At 42.8% G+C, this 27,378-nt stretch overlaps 1 protein-coding gene across 8 annotated transcripts in view; it reads right to left on the reverse strand.

The window, feature by feature from the left end:
- Positions 1 to 16,015, reverse strand: part of tns1a (tensin 1a) — a 98,775-nt gene extending 82,760 nt beyond the window's left edge. For 7 of the 8 annotated variants that reach the window (XM_067583600.1, XM_067583597.1, XM_067583598.1 and 4 more), the window contains exon 1: positions 15,905 to 16,015. In XM_067583600.1, coding sequence (XP_067439701.1) covers positions 15,905 to 16,000 — 96 coding nt within the window. In that variant the 5' untranslated portion in view covers positions 16,001 to 16,015. Of the gene's footprint in view, positions 1 to 9,255; positions 9,367 to 15,904 lie in introns of those variants that run through there. The other variant, XM_067583593.1, reaches the window with a different exon arrangement.
- Positions 16,016 to 27,378: the final 11,363 nt, after the last annotated feature.

Genomic DNA, 27,378 nt, shown 5'->3' on the forward strand with positions numbered 1-27,378 from the left:
GGCCCAGACACACACACACATACACACATCAACAGAAACCTTCCTATATCCAGCTTCAGTCCCATATGGCCAACACTCTCTAATGTATAACTCCACATGTGGTTCCATTTTTAGCTCAACGAGAGGAAAGCCTTTCTGCTATGATTTGGAAGAACGGTTTAAAAACAAGCAGAGAGGTTCATGTCGGAATAAAGATGCACAGTATCATTTTGCATAACGATGTAATTTGACACAATCCCTTTAGTCCATTATTCACTCAGTCAGAGTGTGCCCTAATGTGCAATAACCGTCTCCGAGGAACAATGCTGAAATATATACAACCCTCTGGAGATTAGAGTTAGAAATTGAAAACATTTTTGAGCTGAATTTTCATGCTTTTCTGCATTATCTTCTGCAGAAGGATTAAATGTTCTCTTGGGTGCAAATATTTATCAGTCTCTTTTCAAAAAAAACTTCTGAAAACTTTTTGGAGGCTGCAGTAAAAACTTGTAAAGGCTTTTTTTTTAAGATACATAATGTGTGAAAGAAAGCGAGTGGGTGACTGAAGAAGGTGAACGGTTTTCGGGTGTCTACAAGCCTACAACCTGGCTGATGGATGAGGTTAACAGAGGGAGCGAATGAGTCACCCACACGTACAAAAAAAAAAAAAAGAAAAGACAAAGAGCGCCAAAACCAGCCACAACACTGGATGACATGACTCAGTGAAGTCGAGCATGACCAACAGGCCCCACAGAAACTAACATGCCAGAGAGAGAGAGAGAGAGAGAGAGAGAGAGAGAGAAGTCCCGCACCCCCTGAGATGAAAAAGCAGAGCCACACCTGCTTTCAATTTCCACCAAATTGAAATTCTGTCATGAACAATGGGCGCCTTTGTGAGACAGAGAGCGAGAGAAAACGAGAAACACTAAAAGAAGGGGAAACGAGAACCAGGACGATGTCTGTAATATTTGTACACGTGCGTGCCAGCATTTATGTGTTTGATTCACTTTCTTATTCTAGCAGTAAAACACGCAATGTCACAGAATCTTTTGTTCATTTTGAAGATTTTAAACACATTATCTTTGATTCTGTACTCTCCATGACGATTAAACTCAACTACATTTGTAAAATCGATGCCCTTTTAATGAAAGTTTGCATCACCCCACTGTAAACTCTCACTGGCAGCCACTCTTGAACTCTCTCTGAATCTGTCATCGCCACATACAGACGGCATATCGAATGGCTGAAATTAGCAGGATAGCTAAAACCGGTCTGCAAGTTGTTTTTAGATGAAACCGCGCTGCCAAATCATGTTTCCTTCACCAGCTTTACTCTGAACACAAAGCAGGAGTTCCTAAAATCCTTCACGCCAAGAACCCTTAAATAAACACTTTGCACCATACAGTAAATCCCAGGTTGATTGATGTGTTGTCCCATACGCCTGCCTTTAAGAACGTGTTACAGTCGATGGGAAAATAACAGTGGGGAGAGTGAAATCTCTTATCAGGATAGTCATTATTCTAGTTATAACACCCGAGGGGCTTTCTTCACTGTGATTATGAGTACAACAGTGATTGGCAGCGCAGAAGTACCCATAAAGCATGCCGCGCAGGATGTTATGGCTGTATGCATAAGCATGATTTGGAGCTCTTTCTTTAAAATAGTAGAGTGTAAAAATACAACAGGTGAAAAACAACAAAGGTTAGTTGGCGTAGCGACTGAAAGCAGCGTGTTACGCTATGTTTATTGGGAATTATTGACACAGTTATGGGATTGCCGAGGAATTCCTAGAAGGATCACAGAAAAAGGGGGGACTGCATTAAAGTAAAGAAGCCAAAAAAAATGTGGCGCATCAATCAGAATCCTTACAGTTTTAAGACATCAATACAACACGTTCCTTTCCCTTTCCGCAGCCATACATCATGGGAGTATGGATCAGTGTACAAGAACATAGATATGAGCTCAGGATGTTTTATTTATGGCGGTGAATACAGCCGATCCCTGTGGACCGACTCTGTGGGCCGGTTGCCAGATTGTAGCAGATCCCTCCTCCGAGCATCAGCCAGCAAGCTGAGAAACACTGTGTATGTGAGTGTGTGCGTGTGTGTGTGTGTGTGTGTAGTCCTCATGGGGACTAAAGCCTGGTCCTAATGAGGCAAAGCGTCATTTCTGAGGTCCTGGTTAAGGTTAAGGTTTGGATTAAGCTGTCCACAATGAATGGAAGCCAATGCAATGTCCTAACAAGGATAGCTGCGCAAACTTGTGTGTGTGTGTGTGTGTGTGTGTGTGTGCATTTGTGTATGTGACTAGTTCACTGCTTATGTTTGTGTGATGGCATACGGATGCCTCAAATCAACGTATGCACACGTAAATGAGTGTGTTCAGTGCGATATGATCAATACCAGGTGCAGACAGAGAGACACAAAGATCAATGAGCTGTGATCATGAAGTCTAGGCCGCTTATGATCATTAGTCAGCTGCTAATGAACTCAGAATGCCATGTTCGCTAATGAGCTCTCCTATTTTTCAGTCCATCACGGGAAAAAAAAAAAAAAAAAACGTACAGCAAGTACAGGACAAGAAAACAACTAAGCTTTGAAATGTAGATTGTAAGCAGATCTGTGTTAGCTTGTGTTACATGTTAATACACACATCACAACTTTATGTTTGCGCATGCATATATTTTACTGCTGTGTCTGTATTATTCCTTACAGCATCTTTCTCATCCTGCTAATTTGCACATCGTCATGCAGTAAGATATTGCTGCAGCAGTGGTGCTGAACAATGGATTCAAAGGTTACCAGCCTTTTTATATTGTAACTGGATAAGTTTCTTATTCATTTATTTATTTCACAACTCCTCAGATTTATCTTGGGGGGATATTGGCCCACAGGCTGGGAACCACTGTATTATTGATTAGCTGATGGACGGTTACTTCTCAAGCATAAATGCTACAGATTTGTGTTAGCCTTCCAAATGTGCTTCCTTTAATATTGTATCATTATAAATTGAATATCTAGATTTTTAAGACTTTTTGACTGACTCGGATGAAACAGAAAATAGTGATGGCCATTTTTCACTTCTTTATTTTACATATTTACACACTAAACACTATTTGATGAATCATTTATTGATCATAGGTATGATTTTCTGCAGGGTTAGTTGTGACAGAAATCATTTAAAGGACTTCTAAATCCTTATTTCTAATGTCCACCTTTTATTTCAAGTATAAACTTTTTTTTTTTTCTGTTTGGTTCGTCTACAGACAGATCTACAGCATCATCTGAACTGTATGGGCAGCGATCCAGAACAGGCATGAGAAGAGGGGGCAGAGTAGTGCACAGTGCCCATGGGAAGTGTGCTGAAGCTGGGTCGCAGGCTGGCTGGCGATGGCCCGGGGGCCTGCAGGGAGGCATCCGGTCGCATCGCATATAAATCACCTGGCCACATATACACAGAGCGTTGTTTAGCCAGAGTGATGGCTACACTCTCCGAGGACAGTCTTGAGTCTCAGAGATACAGTAACGCACGTCATGCATGTATATACACACGTGTGCAAATGCATCGGTTAGAAAACGGGAGCATGGAGAGAGCTCCAGTGAGAGCCAGAGGGATCTCTGGCTGCGGACACTCAGCCTGTGTGGCAGCTGAACAGGACTTGAGGTCCCTTTGGAAGCTGTTAACCAAAACTGGGTCTGAGTGCAGTTTCATGTCATTTGGAGGTGGACATCCATCATCAAAACCACAATCATCATCATTAATATTACATGCTGGGAAAAATGAACTTTTTTTTAATATCTTTCTCCAAACCAAGAAGATAACACAACACTGTTAACAGGATCACATAATAAAATGGAGTAACAGAGTTTGGACAGTGCTTACTGCAGAGGGTCAGGACCTCACAAAAGACAGTAGCTGATGGGGCCACATGAGAGTACTTAACCCTTTATTTTGGCCGGTGTTCCAAAAACAGCCCTTTCATTGGGACTTAAGCTCAAGAGGGATGTTCTTTGTTTTTTTTAAAGAGCATATACTATGCTTTTTGTGAATGTATGTAGAAATTCTCCCTGCAAGTCAAAAGCCAGGGCTTCAACGTGCTCTGAACGCTTGTTTGCGACATTTTCTTCTACCTTGCCGACGAGCAGACGTCAGCTCGTCATGCACGCCCATAAACAGCCGTCAAGTCCTGTACAGCCTTTCCATGTGTTGTTTGTGTAAAACTAAAGATATGATCATGGACTACAGGAGACAGTAGGGAGATGCTGAGGTTCAAAGGGTCAGCAGCTTCAAGTTCCCTGGTGTGCACATCACTAAGGACCTTTCCTGGTCACTACACACGGACATTATGGTCAAGAAAGCTTGCCAACAGCTCTGCTTCCTGAGGAGACTGAGAAAGTTTGGCATGAATACCAGCATCCTCACGAACTTCTACAGATACATCATCGAGAGCTTGCTGACGGGCTACATCACGGTCTGGTACGGGAACTGCTGCCCACTTCTGCCCACAGCCGCAAATCACTACAGAGAGTGGTGGAGGCGGCACAGCACATCACTGGCAACAGACTCCTGGCCATTCAAGATATCTTCCACCAGCGGTGCCTGCAGGAGGCACACAGCAACATCAAGGACCACAGACACCCAGCACGCAGACTGCTCTCCTTGTTACTGTCTGGCAGATGATACAGGAGCATGGCCACATGTACCGCCAGACAGTTTTCACCACCAGGCCATCAGGCTTCTCAACTCGTATATCAAAATATTCCACAATGCATATTTGCTTACCTGCTTGTCTGCACTGTCTAGTGTTTACTGCACCTCACTGCTTACATAAAAAATGCATAATCAACCATGACTCTCTGCTATCAAACAAGGACTATCAACCATGACTGCTGCTATTGAACCAGGACTACTACGTAACCAGTGTACAATACTGTTGTGTACACTCGTCTCCTTTACTTTTTTACATAAATCCTCATTTTCATAAATGTTATATTTTATTTACATCTCATCCCATCTTTTTTAATTTTTCATCTTATATTCTATATTTTATGACTACTGTGCTCTTATTGCTGAGTTGACCTGTTTTCTCATCCAACACATCTCATTGTACCATTGACCTTGTGTTAAGCTACATATGACTAATAATAAAACTAAACTGAACCCGTGTTGTCTACTCGCATATTTTGTATCAGATTCCAGCTCGAACATGTTGTGGATGTATTTGAGAAGTTCCGAGTAAAGAACAAGAAAAAGTAGTGAAATCCTACTATTATAGTTCGTGTCATTGTTGACGGAGCCTCCAGAGCTGCTGGAAGGTGGCTATGACACAGCTTCTGGAAGCTAACCAATCAGAACAAAGTGGGCTCATCGGTAGGGGGGCCTTAAAGAGACAGGAGCTAAAACGAGCTGTTTCGGACAGAGAGTGAACTGAGGGGCTGTGTAAAGGGTCAGGATGAGATAAATAAAGAGTTTTTTGAACTGTAAATCATGGAAAGATATTCCAGTAGAGCCCCAGATTAAAAATATAGACCTGGAAATGTGCAGAATATGTCCCCTTTAAATCTTTCATTTTTACTGTAAGGGAAATTTGCCTCATATTATACTACAATCCTTCAAATAAATAAAAATATAAAAATTTAAAAGTAGTTCATAAGTGGACAGAAAAACAGTCTTTAACAGAGTTTATCCTCTAGATTTTAGAGATATTGTGCATCGAACTTCGGGTGAAGATGTTGGTTTCCAAAATTTGTCTTCAAAATGACCTTGTGGTCAAATGTAACTTCATCCTGGAGATCTAATGCTTGTCCTTTTAAACTAAACGGATAAAGATGATGCTGCAGGGAATTAGCTGCCAGGCCCACACATAGAGACGCTGGACAGATTCATTACTTAAGCATCTCCTCGCTCAACGCAAGCTAATCACCAGGCAGGGCTAGCAGCTACATTCATATTGGCAGAGGGAAATAGCATTCCTAATATATACACCAGACCACACACACACACAAACACACACACACACATAAACAGGTCACACACTCATACAGAAGTGACACACACAGAGGCGTGGCGGGCAGTAACGGTCCAATCAAAGCCTCATTGATTTTCAGAGCTCTCGGGGGATTTTGTTCAGTCAATAAGGGACTCTGTTAGACAACTGAAGACATGATGGATCTACCATACATCTTGGCTTACAGTGTTTCAGCTGCCTTGTGCTGGACAGCAGCAACAAATAGAGCAGAATAAAGCAATGTGAACAAAAATAAGTTATTTTAAAGGCACATGATGATATATTCTACTCTCTAGAGTAAGAATTTCTGCTCTGAACACACACATGAATCTAAAGTTATACACCCATAGACCTACAGCTCTGTACAGTGAACAAGTGTGGTCAAGAAAAGCTGATTCATCTGCGCACTGGTTCCACCTCTAAAATGCAAAATGGGAATTTCCTTGTTCTGTTAAACTTTTATTTAAGGACTAATAGAAGTCTTAGAGACATTACTTGTAGAGCAGATATAGTTGATATAAGTTTTAAAGGGGTATTCCTCTGATTTAGTATTGCACTTCCATGAAGATGGGGGACTGAGGGATTGAGGCTGAAGCCAATGCTGAAGTACCTTCAAGTGCAATGCCACTGACGGACACTGAGTGCTCCAATGACTCCCATTCAAAAAGCGTCAACTTCTCTCTGGAAATACTAAGTCGATACTTGTTTTCAATGACTCATTATGCTCTCAATCGCTAAATTTGGGCCCTCAAACAAGGTCTGGTGGTCATTTTGGAGACTGTTGCTCCATGAGTAAGATCTGAAGAAATCATACTTCTTATTTTGAAGGCCCTGGCTCCAAACGGAAAAGATGACGCTGACCATAAACTCTTCTTCTAACCAGCTCCAATGCAAATCAGTCACACCTTGCTATGTCCATCTTTCATATATGGTAAAAGCACTCGCATTAGCACATGCAAAAAAGTCATTTTTTGGGGAATGGGTAGGAGAAATGATCTACACTGGTGTGTACAGCATGATGTAATACAGTCCTTCAACATGTGATATATTCAAGTGAGCTGTAATGCATCTATCTGTGGATACACTCATGCTAAAACCTAGGTGTCCTGACTTTTAATCTCTAGTGTGGTTCAAACTCCAAAAAACACTGGATCCTACACTTCCCATAACGCAACTTGGTAGGATCTTTCATTAGACCCTCCCTGCCTTGTACTGTAAAAACCCACACACCCAGTTTTTAACACAAACAAAACGTTTCAGTTTGTGTTACAGTACAAAGGGCTCTTTGCACTACTTAGCAACTGGTAAACTATGAATCAAGTTTCCTACAGTGTCTCACTATTTCACAGTAAGTAGAGACAGAAAAGATGAATCATGGAGGTATAAGAGAACATCTGAGGTCTGTATACAAACTTGTGACACTGCAGAATACCACGAACACAATCCCAGGACTTGATGGAGCGCTCGGGGAAACACTGGCAGGAAATTCTTCAGCGAATATGTAAAAAAAACATATTGCCGGTGCTGTGTCAAATAACAGTTGTTATTCATAGCAGAGCTGCTTAGCATATTGTAGAGCAGTAGTGAGCTTGCAGAAGTATTTGGCCAGCACTGTAGGAACTAGCCTGCATTTGTGGCTGTTTCTGTCAGCATGTCAAATCTAATATTCTCTCTCTCTGTGCATGCGGCTGATACATTATTAATAGCATGTATTTGAGGAGCTTTCTTAGAACCCGTTTCTCGCACGTCACTCAGCCTCTGCTCGTTACTCTTCCTCTCTCTGCTGATGTCACTCCTCACAACACTCATCAGTCTTTCCCCTCTCCTTCCTCTTCGATGTTCATCTCGTTTTTTTTTTTTTTTGTTGCCTTGTTCATCTGAAGGGTGATAATGACGGTTTGGAAGCCTCGCATCTGGACAACTCAATATCTTGCTTTGCATATGAACTGCGTGGGAGCTTTTCCTCCACCCTGCCTCTTTCCCCTTGCATCTAAATGGCTCTCTCCTCCACTGCAAGCTACAGAAAAGTAGGGCAGATGCCTCATTTAACACTTGGGTGCAATCATTACACACTGTGTATACATTACACAACAAAAAAAAGCAATAAATCCTCTTACTTCTCCAACAAAGATGGTGTTACACTGCAGCTATGTGCATAAAAAGCTAGGTAATGTGTGCTATGGCAATATGTTAACATAAAAACACCTGCAGTATTTCATCCTAATATGACTGTGTGGTTTAAGAGCCTCTAAAAGGCATATTTCACATGTAGAAGAAGAAGGATTTTTCAAACACAAAATACATAGCAGGCCAAAACATTGAATCTATGTGTGAATATAAGGAAGAAAAAAAAAGTTGTTATGTCCAAATTCACATCTCCAAGTCCACATGCATGTTCATGTGTGTCCAGAGGAGCGTAGGTGACTTTTATATGTTCTTTTTTTCAATCTGGATAGCCCTGATGCTGTTTGGAAAGCCCCCGATTCCTGACACACTCACTCAGCCCCAGATAGAAGGAGAAGCGAGCAGCAGCAGATTAAATTATACAGGAGAGAACAGAAATAGCTCTAGTGCCGAGGCCGCGTGGACTTGACGCAAGAACACGCCGATGCGAGTCGCCACAGAGCAGTCAACTAGATTAGTCCTGCCCGGATCACGGAACAGAGTCAGCTACTGTACATTCGCCTGCCATGCTCTCAAGCTATACAACGCACGGTCGGCGAATGAGAAAGGAATCATCTGCACTTGACTTCTAGTGACCAAAGGATGAAGGATGTCCTGTTTGTGGAGGAATGTAGTGTCCAGATTTTTGAGCAAATTCTGAACCAGACCTCAAAAAAACTTCAAACTTTCCTTCCTCCTCTAAGACCCACAAACATCAAACACATGCAAGAGTCAAAGGGAACAGTGGTGCTGCTGTGGTGTGATTTCAATAAAGAACCTTTGACCATGAACTTGTCACCTCTTTACACTTCACACATAAACATAACCGCCCACTTAACAACATCAGGGAAGGTCATTCAGAACATTCGATGAAGCTGTGAGCAGAGAGAAAGCCATTAGTCAATCATAAACCTGACTAATGTAGGTCTGTGCACACCTCTATCTAGCCTCATGTCACTTTGGATTGAAGAAATACAATCTGCTTACATAGACTTGCAGAACTGCATCAAAAAGTGCTGCACTTTTTCTTTTTTTTTTTTTTTTTCCATTATGACCTTTAGCTGATGGCTGAGACCTGTATTCATCCTTGTCTGCAATTCTCTTACCCAAAACATGCAGGAGAGGCAAACCCAGGTCCTGGCCCTCCCTGCCAAAGCAGAGGGCAGAGACAGAGAGACGGAGGGCATCCTGACAAGGTAAAAAGTGCCACTCGGAAGAGGAGAGGAGGGGGAGGGAGGGAGAGGGGGTGGGGGGGGCTCTCCGTCTCACGGCAGAAATCCACGGTACTCCCAGAATTTCCCGGCGGCTCCAGGCAGGCTTTGGCGACACAGATCCATGCCAGACGTGCGAGGTGCACAGAAGGTGGGGAAGGGAATGCTGCTCTCGTTTTCCCTCTCTGATGGCCTTAGTCAGTCTCCCTCATCTGAGCTCCCTCCCTCTCTTGCTTGCTTGCTCTACCTCTTCCACTCATGCTCCTTCTCCCTCTCTCTGTCTCTCTCTTGTTCGCTCACTCACTTCTGCCTTTTTTCTCTGTCCCTCTTGAAGTGTGGTAACTTTATTCCATGGAGGAAAGGGGGGAGGTGAGTCTTGGCCTTTATTTTTCTCCCTCCCAAAACTCCCCTCGCCTCAAATGATCCTTGTTAGCCCCTCCTTTCCCTTCTCTATCTTTACCCCTTTTACACACACACACACTATTCATTGACCACCCCTCCACCCCCTTGGCTTCCTTGCATTGCATACCTCACCTCTCCTTCCCTCCACCTCTCCTCCGCAAGCATGCTCGCTCATGTCTGCACTAATGTCACTTCAATTTTTCATCGGCAACCCCTTCCTGTTTCCAGATCTCTTCTCTTCTCCTGCTTCAAAATATCTGCAGGACTCACCAGCTGCCGTGACACAGCCGAACGGCCGGACAAAACTGCTAACAATGAAAAACGAACAGGCACTTAACGGAGAAGACGGTGGGACGATGAGAAAATATTACGTCACCGCGGTAGACAGATATTGCAATTACAGATGCAAACAGAACATCATGCACACACCACGAGGATGACCATGTGGCAACGTGTGCATTATCTTTCTTGCAGTCTTGTTTTTGCAGGAAAATTCAAAGAACTTTCTCATAACAGCCTTAAAAAATGCAAATTGCACCGTTCTTTTTGTGCTTTATTTATCCTATGACTGCCTGCATCTTACCTGGAACATTTTAAGTGCTATTCTAGCAATTTACTTTTCCATAAAGTTGGAAAACTTGTGAAAGGCACATTAACATTAGGCTTGCATTCTTAGATTTTTATATGTTTTTTTCACAGGCTGACTAGTACCCACCATGACATTTAAACTGAACTTCATGTGGAAAATTGGTGGGGTGTTACTTTAATTTCATCAAATTATAAAAGTTGACTTCACCATACAGATGTGTAGCGATTTTTAGAAAAATCTCTTCCAGTATATCTGCAAACGTTAATGTTTTCAGTTTGTTTTATGTCTTTTCAGACCAGTTAGTAACATTATGACTCATTTTTAAAATACCCATCTCTGTGTATCATCAGTGAAGCAAGACCAGGCTGTTGGAAAAGTACTGCGATGGCAGCAACCAGCCCTGCAGAGCCAAATGCTCCACCGCTGTAGGTTACAATGCAGCTTTTGAGTCTTTAAGCTCCCTGAAAACTGATGTAGGATCAGTTTAACCTGATTCCAAAAGCAGTTTTTTATAAGACGGGTGCTGAAATTTTACAAAAGCATCATGTTGATTCCAGACTCTTGCATTGATTATAAATATATGAATGAATATGTGAATGTGTAAATATTTGTCCATTCTATGATTGCAACATGTTAATTCACTTTTATCTTATAAAATCGATGTTGTGGGATTTAAACTAGTGATATCTTACAATGTTCTCACTCCCATGTCCTTTGCGTGTGCATATGCTGAATATTCTTACATGCATGCATGCAAACATTCATGAGCACATGTGTGAGGGATTGCCTTTTTGCATGTGCGCGTCCATATAAAGCACGGCACTGAATCAACATTATATCAGCAGTGCGGGCACATTACATCACTCCACAGTCAGATCCATAAAGGGCTAAGAGCCAATTCATTTTGTGAAAACACCCTCTATTGATCCCTGCTGCACTCCATCACTTCCACTGTAACAGTTACCTCAATCCATAGGCTAACCTGACACATAATCTGTGTATGTGTTTGTGTTTGTGTGTGTGTGTGTGTGTGTCTGCCTCCGTGTGTACTGTATTAACATAATGTCAACAAACAGGACACACTGGGAATGCTACTGATTGTGCTATAGCCGTCGTGTTAACTCCTGAACTGTTTTTTAAATGGATTTGGTGCCTGCGTTTGATACATGACAGCCACTATTTCCCTGGGTTGATAGCAGCCTCTAGTGGCCTCCAACCAACCCTCAAACAGTAGGCATTGCTCGTATACTGTATCTAAATATACAGCTCATGCATGCATCTCATGTTGTTTTTTTTCCTTCTGGATGCAGCCAGAATAGCCATTTAAGTGATACTTTACTACCTGCAAAAAGCATTGATTTTGGGGCTGCTATTGGGAGTGGTGTATTTTCTCAGTACAACATTTTTGCACAGTGAGGTCAGGTTCTTATTCCCTTATTCCCAATGCAACATGCCGGAGCTCACTGAAAACACACAGGCAGGCAGGCAGGCACAGGCACACACACACACACTTACACATCTGCTTTGTTTTCCTCACAGAATTGTACTTATAGAAAAGGGAATTTAGTTCATCATGGGAGAGTAATGTTCTCCATTAAAACCCAGACTAATAAAGTTATGAAGCAGTTCCTCCGTACCTATGTAAATGCTGTGGGAACTTTGATACATACACTGACAAATGCACATAAAGACTGATATTTGATCACCATGAAGCTCCACCAACGCAAAAACACTCCAGACAAGATGTTTAAATATTGTGGTTGTATTAGATATACTGCTTCAACAAAAACTAGGAGAGAAGAGAAGAGGAGAGAGGAGAAAAAGCAAAGAAAAGATAAGTATTCATTTGCAGTCTCCTCTTCTATCGCTGGAGAATCCATCACATTAAAGCTTTAATGCTAGAATAACAAAGCATCCATCATGCTGAACGCCGGCCCAGAATACAGTGAGCCATTCAGGGCAGAAGTCTGCAATTCTCTGGGTGCGGTACCTGCACACCGCTCGCCCCGCGACCAGCCCGACATTACTCAGCGTGGAAGGTAAGTTGGGGAGAGTGTGATAAATACAACGAGCAATGAATGAGGTTTTCATGCATATGCTGGAGAGGCAATCTAGAGGGAGAGAATAAGGAGCCATTCAATGGACAGGTTTCCCATCACCCTCTTCTCTTTTGGCTGTCTGCAGTGCTGCCTGATGTGAATTTACTGCCCAAGGGGACATTAGTTAAATGAATAGGGAGGCAAGTAAACACCAAATACAGAGGAGGGGAGGGGAGGGGAGGGAAGAGGAGGAGAAGAGAAGGAAAATAGAGGAGAGAAAAGAAGACAGAAGAGAGAAAAAGATCAAGTTAAAGTACAGAAAAGAAAAGGAACAGGAGGGATAGAAGAGATGAGAAGAGAAGACAGGACATGAAAGGAAAGGAAAAGAGAGGAAACACGAGGTGAAGAGAGGAGACATGAGGAAAAGAGACACAAAAGGATAAGAAAATGACATGAAACAAAAAAAATAACAAAAAGCAAAATAGAGATCAGTAGAGGAAATTAAATAAAAAGAAAAGGAACATAAGGGAAAAGAGAAGAAAGAGACGATGGGAGGAGAGAGGAGAAGAGAAAATAAAAGGGAAATTCAATGAAATTAAAGAAACAGAAAGGAAAAGAAAGAGGAGGATGAGATGTGAGGATGTGAGGAGAGGAAAGGAGCAGGTTATCCTTCCATAGTATCGCCATAGTGTCGCCATAGTAACAAACCTTTACACATCATCATCCCTCTACCCCTCTCTTTTTCTTTTCCCCATCTCTCTCTCTGTTACACACCACGTATTCACAGTCAAACACACACACTCACATACCAACAATATTCCCAGTACCATCTCCTGTCGTAACCCGGCCCTATCGTGCGGGACTGTGTGAGCTTCGTTGCCATGGAAACTGAACACCTCACAGCGGTCCTTGGAGGGAAGACACAGAGCCTTACCTCTCCACTTTCACCTCCCAGCCGGTCACGTGACGAGCTCTAGTGCTGCAGCTGGAGCGACAGAGCAGCAACAGACTGAACGGTTGTCGTGTACACTGCAAAAAGTGTTCTGAGACAAAACAATCATTTATTTTGGCTAATAAAAGGGCTCACTTAGCCTCCATCCTGCAAAATATTCCAAAACATGCTACGGTAGTAAAGGGGCCATCCTATTGGTTACTCAACAAATATAGTAGTGCTGTTGTGACAGGCTAAAAAGAAGTGGCGAGAACTTTAATAGCCATCTCATGAAGTCATCACAGGGGGAGGAAGACATGATTAACTTTTAAAAAGAAAAATTAAAATTGATTTTGGAACAAGTTGAGTTGCACTAGAAAGAAGTTGTACTCAATTTGATTATAAAGAAAAGACAAATTACTTGATAAGAAGGAGATTTTTGCATTGATCCAATAACATTTTCATCATGAGGGCTGCGTGAATGTTCCTTCCAGAGTATAGGGAGCAAGGGTAAATATCAGTATCCACACCTGAACAAGGTTGCATCCCTGGTGATGAGCATTTGTCCCATTTTAACAATATAAGTGCATCACTGTGGACGATGTGGCTGAACTGCCCTCTCTATAACGTTACGGCTGAGGTCAATTTGAAAAATGGTGCAAGATTGTTCATTCACCACATCGATTTATTGGTAGTTTCATATAAGAGCCCTTTTCTTACGGTGAAAAAAAAAAATCTAACAAAAAGGAAATGCTCTTCCCGGATTGAAAGACAATGAGGAGAAGAGGGGGGGAAAAAAAAAAGCCAGTGCTGACAAGACAGGCTGAGCAAAAGCTGTGACTGAACGAACATAAAGGGTTGGGTATTCATTGCATAGGGTCGAGGAGATATATAATGAGTGTGTTTGCAAAGGCACCAACAAGCTCACACACATTTACACACACACACATACCAGAGAGTGCGACAGGGGGAGTGTGGTGGGATTGAGCGCGGGTGTAGAGATAAGGAGCTGCGGCAATGGGGCGGGAGGGTGGGGGGTTTGGATGGGTGGGGGGGGCTGGTACTGCTGGTGTTGGTGCTGGTGGGAGGGTGTTGGGGCTTGAAGTGACGGGCGGCTGCAGCACTGCACGCTATACGGCGTCACCACGAGCAAAAAATCCCATCATTGCCAGACTTTAGAACACCACGGCTGCCCAAAACGGTTCTCATACGCAACGGCAGAGAGCTGGCAGATCGAGGTAGAGTTACAGCACTGCAACACTCGTTCACTTTGGTGATTAAGTTTCAAAGCTTTTGACCGATTTAAGTCCAGGATCAAAGCGTTTCATGATGGAGAATTAGCCAAAGATAAGGATGAAAACGAAGGATACGAGGGCACATGAATAGCCCTAAAAGGTGTCAAAAGGGGACAGATTATTTTGAAAAAACTGCTGAGGATGCAGTGCATTACGCTGATTTGGTAAGGCGTTTCTAATCTAAGGACAATTGCAATAAAAAAGGTCTCTCTTTGCTCTAGAGATGCTTGAAAAACGGCAAGGAAAAAAAAAAAAAATCACCTCCAAAATTGATCCCACCTATCCCCATTCATCAGATGATCACCTCAGGCACAGTTGTTGGTGTCCTCGAGTGTGTGTATGTGCGCATGTTGGACTGTGTAAGAGGAAATAATGCCATTTAGACATACTAGAGTTGTTACACATGATTGATTATGTGCTATAGAAAAGCAAAAAAAAAAAAGCAAAGATTGCAGTCCAGGTTTTGCTAATAACATTGGCTCCAGGGGAAACAGACAAAGAAAACAGAGTGTGTGTTCAGCTGATAACATTCAATGAACTCCGTTTGGCCTTTCTTGCTTGTACACATGTGCCATACGACCAGCGAAATATGGCGCAGGGATGAAAGACTCACCACCCCCCCCCTCTCCCGCCCCCCTTCAAAAATGAGCAAATACAGCATGATATGCAATGGCAGCAGATGAATGGGGGGGAATGGAGAGCTCTTTCTTGGGAATACGCAAACCCCCAATAATGGTGCATTACAATTCTGCAGTTGTGAAAGCAAGGTGACCCTATGTATCAAGAGCAAGTATCATTTGCTCCTGGTGGTTGCTGCAAGTGCACCAGTGGCAAAATCCAAAATCTTCTCCCAATGGTCCCCCCATCATCTTTATCTGGAGCAGCTGCCTGGAGACCACTTGGAGATGTAACACTGACCTTGAATCAGCTCTTAGAGGGACACCAACCAGTCTTCCAGAGCTCATGGTCCATGACCAGTCGCCAAGCTCGTTTTCACAGCTACGTCATTTGGTTGGTTTAGGTGAAGCCGGCACTATGCATGTAATGGTTGAGTGGTTTGATTGAGAACGAGGCCCATCCTGATGTATGTTTCATGCATGAGAATTCCGGATGTTTTTTTGGGGGGGGGGGGGGATTTAGGAGAAAGTCGCCCCCATGGGTTGCAGTGAAACATGAAAGACGACACGTGCAGAACTCGTCCTCTAACTCCATTGAACCCCTTCTCAGTCTCCCATTCCAAGCACCCATCCCCCCCCCCACCCCTCCACCCCCCTCAAAGAAGTCTTACCTTGTCTCGCTTGGCCCCCCGCAGAGGAAAGAAGCAGGCGAAGAGGAACTTGCCCCAGCTGATGACGGCAGCCAGGCACCAGTTGAGGCGAGCCATGCCTGCGTCTGTCCCGTCTCGTCTGCCAGCCTCTTATCTCCCCCCTCGGCTCCGGGATAGGATCCTGCAACCCACCCCCCCCCCCCCCCGAATAAAGAACGATGTCAAGCGAAAAAAGACCCCGCAGAGACAGGAGACCCTCTTGTCCGAGTCTGCAGAGCAGATACAAACTGGAAACCCTCCTTCAAGTCAGACGACGACTGGGGAAATATTTTCCTTTCTGTGTTTTTTTTTCTTTTTATTGGCAAATTTTGGCTACCTGTCTGGCTGTGTGTCTGCAATTCCAATTTGGGGGGGAACAGGGGGGTGGTAGTGTGAAGCTACTGGCGCCCCACAAATGGAACAGACCCTTGGACGGTCTAGAGGGACCCAGAGCATCAAGAGCCTAAAACTGTCTTCCTGTCTTTCCATCCATCTGTCTTTCTCTCTCTTTCGTCTCTTCTGTCTCCACTGCCCGGTCTAGATGAGTCAGTCCTCAAAGTGTGATGAGCACCGTCGGCTGCATAATGCGAAGAGCCCGTCGCTGATCGACGACACTGTTACACATACACACACGCACGCTGGCATGCCCACACTCACTGTCTCTCTCTCACACACACACACACACACTCACACACACATTCATGCACACGTACGCTCGCCTGCAAAAAAAAAAACGGTGTCCTGGCACATACATCCACAGGCAGAAGAGCCCCCCTCTCGTCACACGGCTCCCCTCCAGGCTCAGGATCCCCGGTGCTTCGCGCTCACACACACCGCTTACACACACTCCTCTCTCTCTCTCTCTGCTGCTCTCTCTCACACATACACACATGCACTGATGCTGCAGCACTTACTCAGTCAGCGCGGGAGGAGGGGAGCAAAAGAGTGAGGAGGGGAGGGTGGGGGGGGGAGAGAGAAAGGGAGAAATGACTGGGAACAGAACGGTTGGAAGAGAAAGAAAAAAAAGGAACGATGGGGAAATAGAAAGGGGGGTTTGTATTGAGTGACGGATTGAGTGTATTCATTCAGTGTTTATATTTCAGAGTTGAAGCCAGTGCCGCTGAAGAGAAGGCGGCGATGTGCGTACGAACGAAAGTGCGCATCAAGTAGTGATCACTGGGAGAAGGTGGACGAGCGGTAGAACGGACTAAAAGAGTGAATGGGGGAGTCAAGATGGACGGATGAGAGACATCAGGAGAGGAGAAGAATGACAAAAAGGAAGGCAGGGAGTCGCAGAAGGAGGGGAGAGTGTGTTTTGAGAATACTGAGCAGACTACTGGTGAACACACACACACACACATACACACCAGCATGCGCAATATACACACACAAACGGACGCGCAGCAGCCGTCACGGTGCACGGCTGATACAAGGCAGGCACAGGGTGAGATGATTGTAGTGTGTGTGGAGAATTGGGTCGAAGGGAGAGAAGGAGGGAGGAGAGAGAGAAAGGATAGAGGATGACAGAAGAGGAGAGGAGCAGGGTGTTGAATCATTGTGTCTTGGGTGATTATTTCCCTCTCTCTCTCTCTCTCTCTCTCTCTCTCTCTCTCTCTCTCATACACACACACACACACACACACACACACACGACTGCAGGTGGTGCACAGGCTCGTTCACTGTGCTGCAGTCTCTCTACGCTTCAGTGGGAGCACATTTTCACTGCAGAACGCTTTCCTCTGCTACAACTCTCCCCCCCCCGCCCCCCTTCCTCCCCACCCTTACCCACCCAGCACACCACCGCCACACCAACGCAATCACAACACATCAAAGCAATGAGCGAGGGAGATAAAGTGTAGAGAGGATGCTCTTCTGTCAACCAAAGCTAGCTTAGCCTGAAGGGAGGGTATAGGTGGGGTGGTGGTGGGGGGGGTTGGAGGGGGGGATAACGCAAATTGTTTGGCCATATGGAAATGCTCCGGCAATAAAAAAAATATGTCTTTCCACTGACAAAGGGAAGTGCTCTCATCAGCTCCTCTTTATGTTGTCATATTTGCTCAAATCTGCCATTCAGTATACATCTCAGTATTATCTTGATTTCATTGCTTTGTAAACATTTCTTAAAATTTAATACAGCTATTCAGAGCATGTAGCTATATCGCTCATGCTTAAAAATTACTGAATGAATGCATTAAATCCAATGACACATGGGTTTAGATGCCATATAATAAAGCATATGAATAGCAGTTGACATTCAGATTTTAAAAAAGTATTGAGATGCTTTTGAGCAAGGCACAGAAGCAAGAGACGGGAAGAAGAATGCAGCCTTCAAATCAATGATTTTGGTCATTTTAGTGCCAATTTGGGCCTATTAACTACTTCCTCCCAAAGATAATACATGAGAATAGAGATTCATTTTTGACCATGGAGGCACAATCTTTGATAAATAATCTAAATGTAAGGTTCACTAGCTATTCACAGCTTCCAACTGTATCCCACAGTTACAGTTGAACCGTTACACGGTCACACAGTCCATGGTCAACCCTTTTTTTTTTGGTATCTGATAGTTTGGAGCTCCTATGTCCGATTACAACCCTGTAACTGCAGCGAATAGTGGACGGCTGAATGATGATAGCAGGTTGTGGTGAAATTTTCTTCCTAGTCCAGATTAAATTGTTATTCGGACCGTATCCAGTAACCTGACACACCAGATGGTTTGTTACACAGAACCATCTGAGAAGTTGTCCATGGAAACTGCTCGGGAAAGGGCAAGAACTTTAGAAAAAATACTCGGCAGGTGATTGGATCAATCATACGCTAATTATGCGCTTGTGTCTGAACCACCTGTGGCCTGACAAGATGGATTCTCGCAAGATCTCCTGATGTTGTGATCTTGGGAATCCAGCTGCCACGCAAGGTAACGTATCTGGACCAGAGTCCGCTAATTGAGTATGTATGTTCTAGGTGGTATGAGGTAACAACACACAGTTGTTATTACCAAAGTCTGTCTCTCACACAACCGTGAAAACCTTGTGTTTAAGGATGAGAAATATGTGTTCAATTTGTCTGAGGGAAGCACGAGACCACTGCTTGATTTACAGTGAAACATTAGTAACAAAGAATGGTAACGTAAAACACCAATACAACACCAAACATGTCCATTTTGAACAAAACCATCCCCAGCAGAAAGAGGTAAGAACCAAAAAATGGGACCAGTTCAATTTGTCATATCAAGACTTCAGCAGAATAATCCAACATTTTCAACGCTGGATAAACTTCTCCCATTAATACAGAAATGCTGTTCATGAATCCAGAATGCCTTTCAATATTCCCCAATGAATGGGTGCTTTCAATCAAAGGTGAAGATGTCAGCAAATATCTAGGCAACAGTGTAATTATCAACAATTCTGTATGCAAAGCATGTCCCATGGCTGCATTGCATTCTGGCCTACTGAGCCTTTTGTTGGAGGAAAAACTGGAATCTCTTCCTTTTCTATAATGGTCGACATATAATGTCAGTGTGATGTTGATCCAAAATGGCAGCTGTATAGAAAGAAGCCCCTCACTGTCTGATTCTGATGAACCAATATCAAAACCTGACATGTACCCTTGATGCTTTGGGATGGCTGTAAAAAAAAAAAAAAAAGTAACATCACACATCTACTGTCTGCTTGGCTACTTGTCTGTGAGAATAAGAAAAATGCACCACCAAAAAGCAAATGGGCCTAGAAATGCAAAGCAGACAGTGTATTTTTCCTTCATGTCAACATTATTGATGATGTCCTGTGGATCTGTTCCTTTTCTACTGACTGGTTCCCTACTTTACTTTGCAAGAGCTGCAACTTTTTTCAAAAGATATAAAACAATTTAGATAGAAAACCATTGTATTATACTTTAGTTTAACTGGAAAGTGTCCATTTTCTCTCTTTAAGGAGGATGTTTGACTTTCCGGAGATGAATTAGAAACATGTTCTTGTACAACGCAGTATCCTACAGCACTGTGTACTGTACATCTCAGTGTGAGTCTGGGCTTATGTCCCACTCTCTTGGCAATGTGCTGACCTTTCTCATTAGGCACAAGTAACTTGCATAATCACTGCTGACTTCTATTGACTGGCCTGTCACACTGCCTATCCGTTTGACTGGAAACCCTGTGAAAAAGTGCAGGCTGCCAAAAAAACTTCCCCCTCGATGACTTTCCCCTGTCATATGCAGCCGGATGAGAATCCATCATTTTTCAGCAAGTGCACAAAAACAGCAACTTTACCACGTTAGCCATTATTTATCCTCTATTGCACCAGAGGTTTTCTAGCAATAGTAATTTCTATCATTACTATCCTCGTATATCCAAATACATATAACATTTGACATATTAATATTTATGGAGGAAATGATGTCATTAACTTTGTTTAATGTTGTAATTTTGTTGCGACGAGAACTTCTATTTAAAGCCTCACCTGCGTACTCACATCCTGTGTGTTTTCATTTTCCCAGAGCAAGGTTGCGTAAATTTTTCATAACATGCAAACAAAAACCTGAATAAATCTAATTTGAGGTAATTCTTTTCACAACAAAGATAGTTATGAATATTTTATGAGTACAGGGCATCTTTTGTATTAAACCTTGTTGATTCAAATGACTCATTCTAGTTATTCCCAGTTTGATGAGATTACAGACCAATGTTGATGGATTTCTAGATGTCTGGCCTGGCTATCTAATATAACCTTCCACTGGAAGAAGACATGTTTGTATGTGTTTATGTTCTTGTTTTTTCCCTTTTCTTTCACCGAAGATGTTTTTTGTGAAGTAATTTCCATATTGGCATGAATAAATGCTGCTACTACCACAGCATTTTCACTATGTCAGCTTGGCCGAGTGGGAAACTCTGGTTGGATAAAAGTGAATTAACTGCAAGATGTTTCTACAAAACAATACCCGCAGTCTCAGCAAAACAGCTCAAGGTTTTCATTACATTTCACACTGTATAGCTAGTTCTTCGGGATCATAAAGTAATACGTTAATTCAGCTTACCGCCATATTTCAAAGGCTTTCATGTCGACCCCACGATGGAAACCGATTGGCCAGTGTTGTGAGTGGCAGCTGGACAGCCCGGTACACAAGCTGCAAGAGAAACAAGAGACAGTAAGGAGGTGCAGAGTTTAGTTTTCTGCACCAGTCTCCCATTCACATTCAGTACACAGAGTGTGCACTGTACTGAGCAGACAGCAGATTAGGTCCCATCACACACCTCATCATTCACTAACACGCAGACTCATCTGCCTCCCATTTCTCTCCGACCCATCCTTATATTCCCTCTTTTTCACTTTCTCCTCTCTTGTATTTTAACTCCTTTGTTCTATTTTTTCCCCTTTTCTCTTTCTGCCTCTTGCGTTTTTACCCCCTTAACTATTCTATCCTATTGCTCATGCAAAACCACGTCCGGAACAGATGTAAATTCAGTTTAAAGAATTGACTTCAGGCCCATACATCCATTAATATAAGGCAGATAATTTGATTAGTATCAATATAATTGAGCTGGAAAATGATTGGGGAATTTTAATATGCATTGGAAAGGAGAAATGTGTCACAACATTACAAAAAACCACAAAATGAACTGTTAGTTTGCACTGAAGGAGTAAATCTTAAACTCAGAAACACATACATCAGCTCACACACACACACAGAATAAAGCCTCCCATCACGCCCTTGCACTGCAGTCATGCCAGCCCCGACTCCTGGGTGCAGGGTGCCATACATAATACATAATAATACATAATAATGATGACACCTCGTTGTTTCCAAAATGTCCCTCTTCATTACATCTAATCTAAGAGAAAGCCGTGCAGAGACTGAGGTGACCCCCGTGACCTGTGATCAATGATTCAGTCTATTAAGTGAAGGTGCTTTGATCAGTGATTCTCAATGACATCGGATCATTGTCTCCAAACGATTCATCCAAGTGCTTCGCTGCCAACTGTCTGAAGCTAAATTTGATGTTATTTAAACTCATAATTATGATAAAACACCTGAGAGATACGGTAAAGATAGATTCTGTTCAGTGGTCTGGATTTCATCTCTGCTTGGAAAAACCCTCCAGGTGACAGGTTCATCTTTAGCGGGAGCAAATTATGTGCAGGGACAGGGAAGCACTTGGATGCGCTTAGAGTGGAGGTCTATGAGCGGTGACACTTCCGGGGCCTGCTGCCAAGGGAAACTCAGTTATCCAGCGACGTCTTTTTCCCTCCCCCCAATACACACACACACACACTTATACACTGACTTTCCACCTTTCCTCCGACCCCGAGGGAGAAGGAAAGACAAGGAGGGAAGGGCTGATGATGATGCTATTGACAGAGAAGTGGATATACACTCTCTCAGGAAAGTGGAAACAACATGATCAATTTGTGCTGCCTTTTAAAAAACTTTGCTCAATATCAGCAGGTTGAAGGTGCGGATATTTAAGGGATAACTCCAGTTTATTACTTATACTTACAGGTTGAAAACAAACTTCCAGGTTTGCCAGATTATCTAAATCAATTTTTTGGAGGTAAAACCAAGAGTTTGGATTTAAATTTTATTGTTTGCCTTTGTTTTCTCTTTCAAATAGGTTTGGACCTGGAGGTTTGATTACCATTTCCAGATCTCAACAATTACTTTGTGAGTACAACATTATTTTAACCAACAGAAATTATAGAAAACGTACAAAAATAAGATCTGAGTGCTAATAAACCAGAATTTTCCTTTAACACAGTTGCAGTTATCAGGGATCCCATATGGTCTTTTGTCACTTTAACTGTCTTACTCTCACAGTCTGAAAAAGGACAGCTGAGCTGGGTTCAGCCGCAGCAGGCAGAAGGTAATCAGTGATGTAAATGTCCCTGATAAGCTGCAATCAGGTATCAGCCAGACGACAGCAGCGTAATGCACCTCAACAGCACCGTTATCATCACAATCAGCTGCAGTCCGGGGCCAAATTAGAATCGACCCCTGACTCTACTCTCCGTTCCTTTAAATCATCTGCACGATGCAGCTTTCACCTTCAAAAGCCTTAAGCAAGCAGGAAAAGGGGTGGCTCTTGTTTGGCTTTTTCAGATGCAAAGAAAACCGAAACATCGACGGCACAGTAGTACAATAATTGTTGGTGCACACAGTTATCATGATTGATGCCATATACTCATTCAGACAGACGTAGAGCTAAAAAGAGGCCTACTCCCTTTTTGTCAAATGTAGTAAAACATGACAATATATTCTTGTATTAACTATAAATTTACCTGCCACTTGGCTTCAAATTATGCTGCACATAAATGAAATTACCACTCCAATTATAATTGGTTAGCAAATAAGCCGCCCATGCTTTCCTTAACTGCCCCCGAGCGAAGCAAGCAGAAAATAATAAAATCAACATAAATGTGCACTGAAACAAACAATAAAAAAATATCTATCAATGTCATTGTCAATGTCGTTGTGGCATTGAAAGGTTTCTGATGCAGAAGCTTGAGGGTTATAAAAATCTATTGTCCTCCTTCTGGCCATCACAAGATGTGTGCCTGCATCACAGCAGCAGGATACTGTACAGTGGCTATTTTCATTTGAAGTGAGCTCAGAAAAAGCCTGAGGGAAGCTATCTAACCCCCCCTCCCCACCCCCTCATGTCCAAACATCCAACTCATAGCTCACGTCCTGCTGCTGACTTGGCTGTTTTCCAGTTGGGTTTGTGGCATGCTTTTAGCCCCGCTAATGTAGCTACCTATGTAGGTTAAAGACCCCCTCGTGGTCGACAAACACACCAGTGCCAGGGGAGACATCTCAAGGTGAACACAGTGTTCAGATCATACGCTCGCTCTTCAGAGCTGGTGGCAACAATAAATAGGACAGACACAACAATGTCAGAGAGAAACATTTCAACTGTGATTGATTTATTCTGAGTGGCAAAAAGAAAACCATGACAAATACTCTTAAGAAAAGCATCCCTCATTTTTTCCTTCAGATATTATTTATATATATTGTAAAACAGCTTAAAACTATTACATTAGCACAGTTATTGCAACTGGTTTGGCACTTTGTGATTGCATATCACTCACAAAAATTTCTGCAAACTGTAAGCACATGAAAAACAGGAAAACAAAGTGAGTGGTTTTGCTCCCTGAAAGATGGGACCTTCTCTACTTAATCCCTGGTCCTGTCTGCTGTGCTTAGGAATTTGCAGCACCCTTAATTCCCTAAATGAGGCAAAGAATCGATAGGAGGATGACTGACCTTACTCAGTCTAATTATACACATCTATCACCAATCAGCCTTGGATTTGAACACAGACTGCCGAGACTCTGTTGTACTGTAAGGCAAAGTGACAGTCAAGCTCAATCCAGTTCATCCGTAAAGCAAGACTCAGCAATGTGATATCAGGATCGTAACAAGCGGCAATTTGCTTCGCCGGGGATAAAGATGAAAGAAAATAACCATGAAACCAGAGGGAGAGAACATAAAGTAGAGACCGAATGTCTTCTGGATAATGAGAGAACATAACATTTCAGATTGTATGAGACTAGGCAGAGCAGAAGAGTGCAGTCCTTCACATACTTAAGCCCTTCACGAGAAATTGCTGTAATCCCAGCAATTACAGCGCAGTGGTGAGATGCAGAGATCCGTCTGGGCCAATCTGGAGTAGATTTACAGATGAAAATCATCAATCTCATTCCGCCGCCTCGGCAACAGAGTGGCCGCTAATACCAAAACACAAGAGCCTATAGGCTTGTGTCCAGTTTTTACACCATGCCCATGTCCAATAACGTATGCTACTGAAGCATTGTTCATATATTTATACTCCCAGTAGGGTTGCATGAAGATTAAAGGGGATGTAGCACATTTCCAGCTCTATATTATTATTCTGGGGCTCAACTGGAATATCTTTGCATGATTTACATTTCAAAAACCTCCTTATTTATCTTGTGCTGGCCCTTCATGCAGCCCCTCAGTTCAGCCTCTGAAACAGGCTGTTTTAGCTTCTGTCTCTTTAAGAAACCCCTCCCAATAAGCCCACTCTGTTATGATTGGTGGTTCCAGAGGCTACATACACAAACTACAGTAGTAGGATTTCACTTCTTTCTCTCGTTCTTTACTCGAAACGGACACTTCATCCGTATATTCAAGCCCTAATCTGATCTGAAATGCGCGAGTGGACAATGCAAACAACCCATGGAGCAACCTTAGCAACAAAGGCTACGGAACGTGCAGCCATTTGTTGGCATGCGTGAACAATCTGACATCATGACAAAGAGGAAGTAGAGGTAACTTTGCAAATGGACTGTGAGAGCAGGTTGATCTCCTGAATATTGACTTGCAGGGAGCATTTTTTACATACATTCACATCAAGTTTTGGAACTTTGACCATGTTTAACATAGATATCTGACATATTAACAGTATAAAAATAACAGAAAATCACAAAAAAACATGATAAGACCCCTTTAAGGGAAGTGGCAATTGCTGGGGGAAATCGGAACGCTAAAAAGCAGTTTGATCGGAAGAACAGTCTTCATATTTTGTAACAAACCAGTTTCAAGAAATTTATCTTAAAAGACTTAAACATGAAAAATGTGAACAGGAACACTGGACCCCAAAAAGGAAATAAACTTGCTTTCTTACCAGCAAAAACAGTCCATTTAGACTAATTAAGGATGGTTGCTGGGTAAAGACCTCTAAGTTAAAGACAAATTTGCAAAGCAAACATGTGCACTGTGTAATGATGATTTGAAAGGTGCTGCTTAATGTTTCCCTCAAATGTGTCCTTTGTCTGGCAACACCTACAGCACTAGAAGGTATTTCAGTAGCAAGTACACTGTGGCCTTGAATGTGCAAAATATAGACATGAGAGAAGGAGGACATGCTGGATATGGCCAGAACTTAACTGTCAAAATGAAATGTATATAGTGACACTGAAGTCAGCCTCCTTCTTAAGCAAATAAGAAGCTCCGACGCCTTCCCACCCGTCAGGCGTTGGAGCAGTTCCCCTTCCCTCTAAATCTCCTTATCTCAGCTGAGAGCCAGTGAAAAGAGAGGGAGAGGGACAAATGGGAAAGGACAAAGCGAAAGCAGAGAAACAGAGACAAAAACACAGAGAGAGGAGGGAGGGGGTCAAATTAACCGCAGAGATTGAACGTGGACGAGGAGAGATGATCACAAGGAAAGAGTGTTGCTGAAATTGAACGCTTATAATGATGGAGAAGACACGCTAAAGGTGCCACAAAAGGAGAAATACCTTTTCGATTAGGGAAAGATCATGGTTATGTTTAAAATAAACTGCAAAATAGCAGTATCCTGGTTCAAAGTCATACTTCCATCCACCCCGACCTCCTACCTAATTGGTTTTACAGCGCTATAACAATGTCATGTCATTATTTACAATGCCATAAGAAAGAGGTCCTTCAATAAAAACATTTTTAAAATTAGACTGACTGGACCAAAGGGAAGGTGAAGGTGATACAAGGTGATACAAACTGCATCATTCAAAGGGGAGGACGTGTTTATTATTCATTCTGAAATTACAAGTGAGGACAGCTTGTCAGCCTTCCCTTCAGCCTGAAACTGTGTGTACAGTATGTGCATTCATGTGGCTACATGGGTAAATTAATGTATATGTGTCCTTCCCCTACGTTACTGTTTGCAAATGCAAGTTTGAATTGCATTTTATTAAATTGTTGTCCATATTCTAGCACCTTTAACTGATACAGATATCTTCCAGTCTGGGTGCACATTTGGTGAAAATGCCAAATTCTCCTATCCCCTTCAAGGCTCTGGCAAACCTGACCTCTTTCGTGGACAGAAAATGTCGACCAGATATTAGCGGAGACATTTCGAGGAAAACAGAGAGAGACAGAGAGACCTCGACTCTCCTTCAGAGCCGTAGCCATGAGAAGGCAGTGAGCAATGTCTCTCCTGGGGGAATTATGGGAAATGAACCATTCTAAAGGCCTAGTATATCCAACGGGACACAACTTCAGGCATCGCTGCCAAACTGTCACAACACTGGCAGGCCACAAAACATTGACGCACACCAACACAGACTGTACAGAAGCAATACAAACATGCGAAGAGTGTTTGAGCTTCAGACTGCAGTTTGTGGCTATGACTGAGAATAATAAAAGGATAACACAAATTGCTCAGATTTGCACAATATATCCACAATATATAAAATTTAAACAACTCAATAATTATTTTGTGATGTGCTTTGATTTGTTTAGTTGTCACAATTTATAGGGTTGCATAAGCAATACCAAAATTGATAGTGGTGTCAGGTTTGACCGTTTGACTGAAAAACTCAATTTTAAAGCTCAATAGCTGAACAAACGACACACTAAGATGGACGTGTTTTGCATGCACAAGAAACACATGGCTGTAAACGTTGTATTCATGCATCAAATCCAGCTGAAACTCAGCTGACCAGACTGATGATGATGTTTTC

Source organism: Thunnus thynnus, chromosome 24 (assembly GCF_963924715.1).
Source record: "Thunnus thynnus chromosome 24, fThuThy2.1, whole genome shotgun sequence".
NCBI lineage: Eukaryota > Metazoa > Chordata > Actinopteri > Scombriformes > Scombridae > Thunnus > Thunnus thynnus.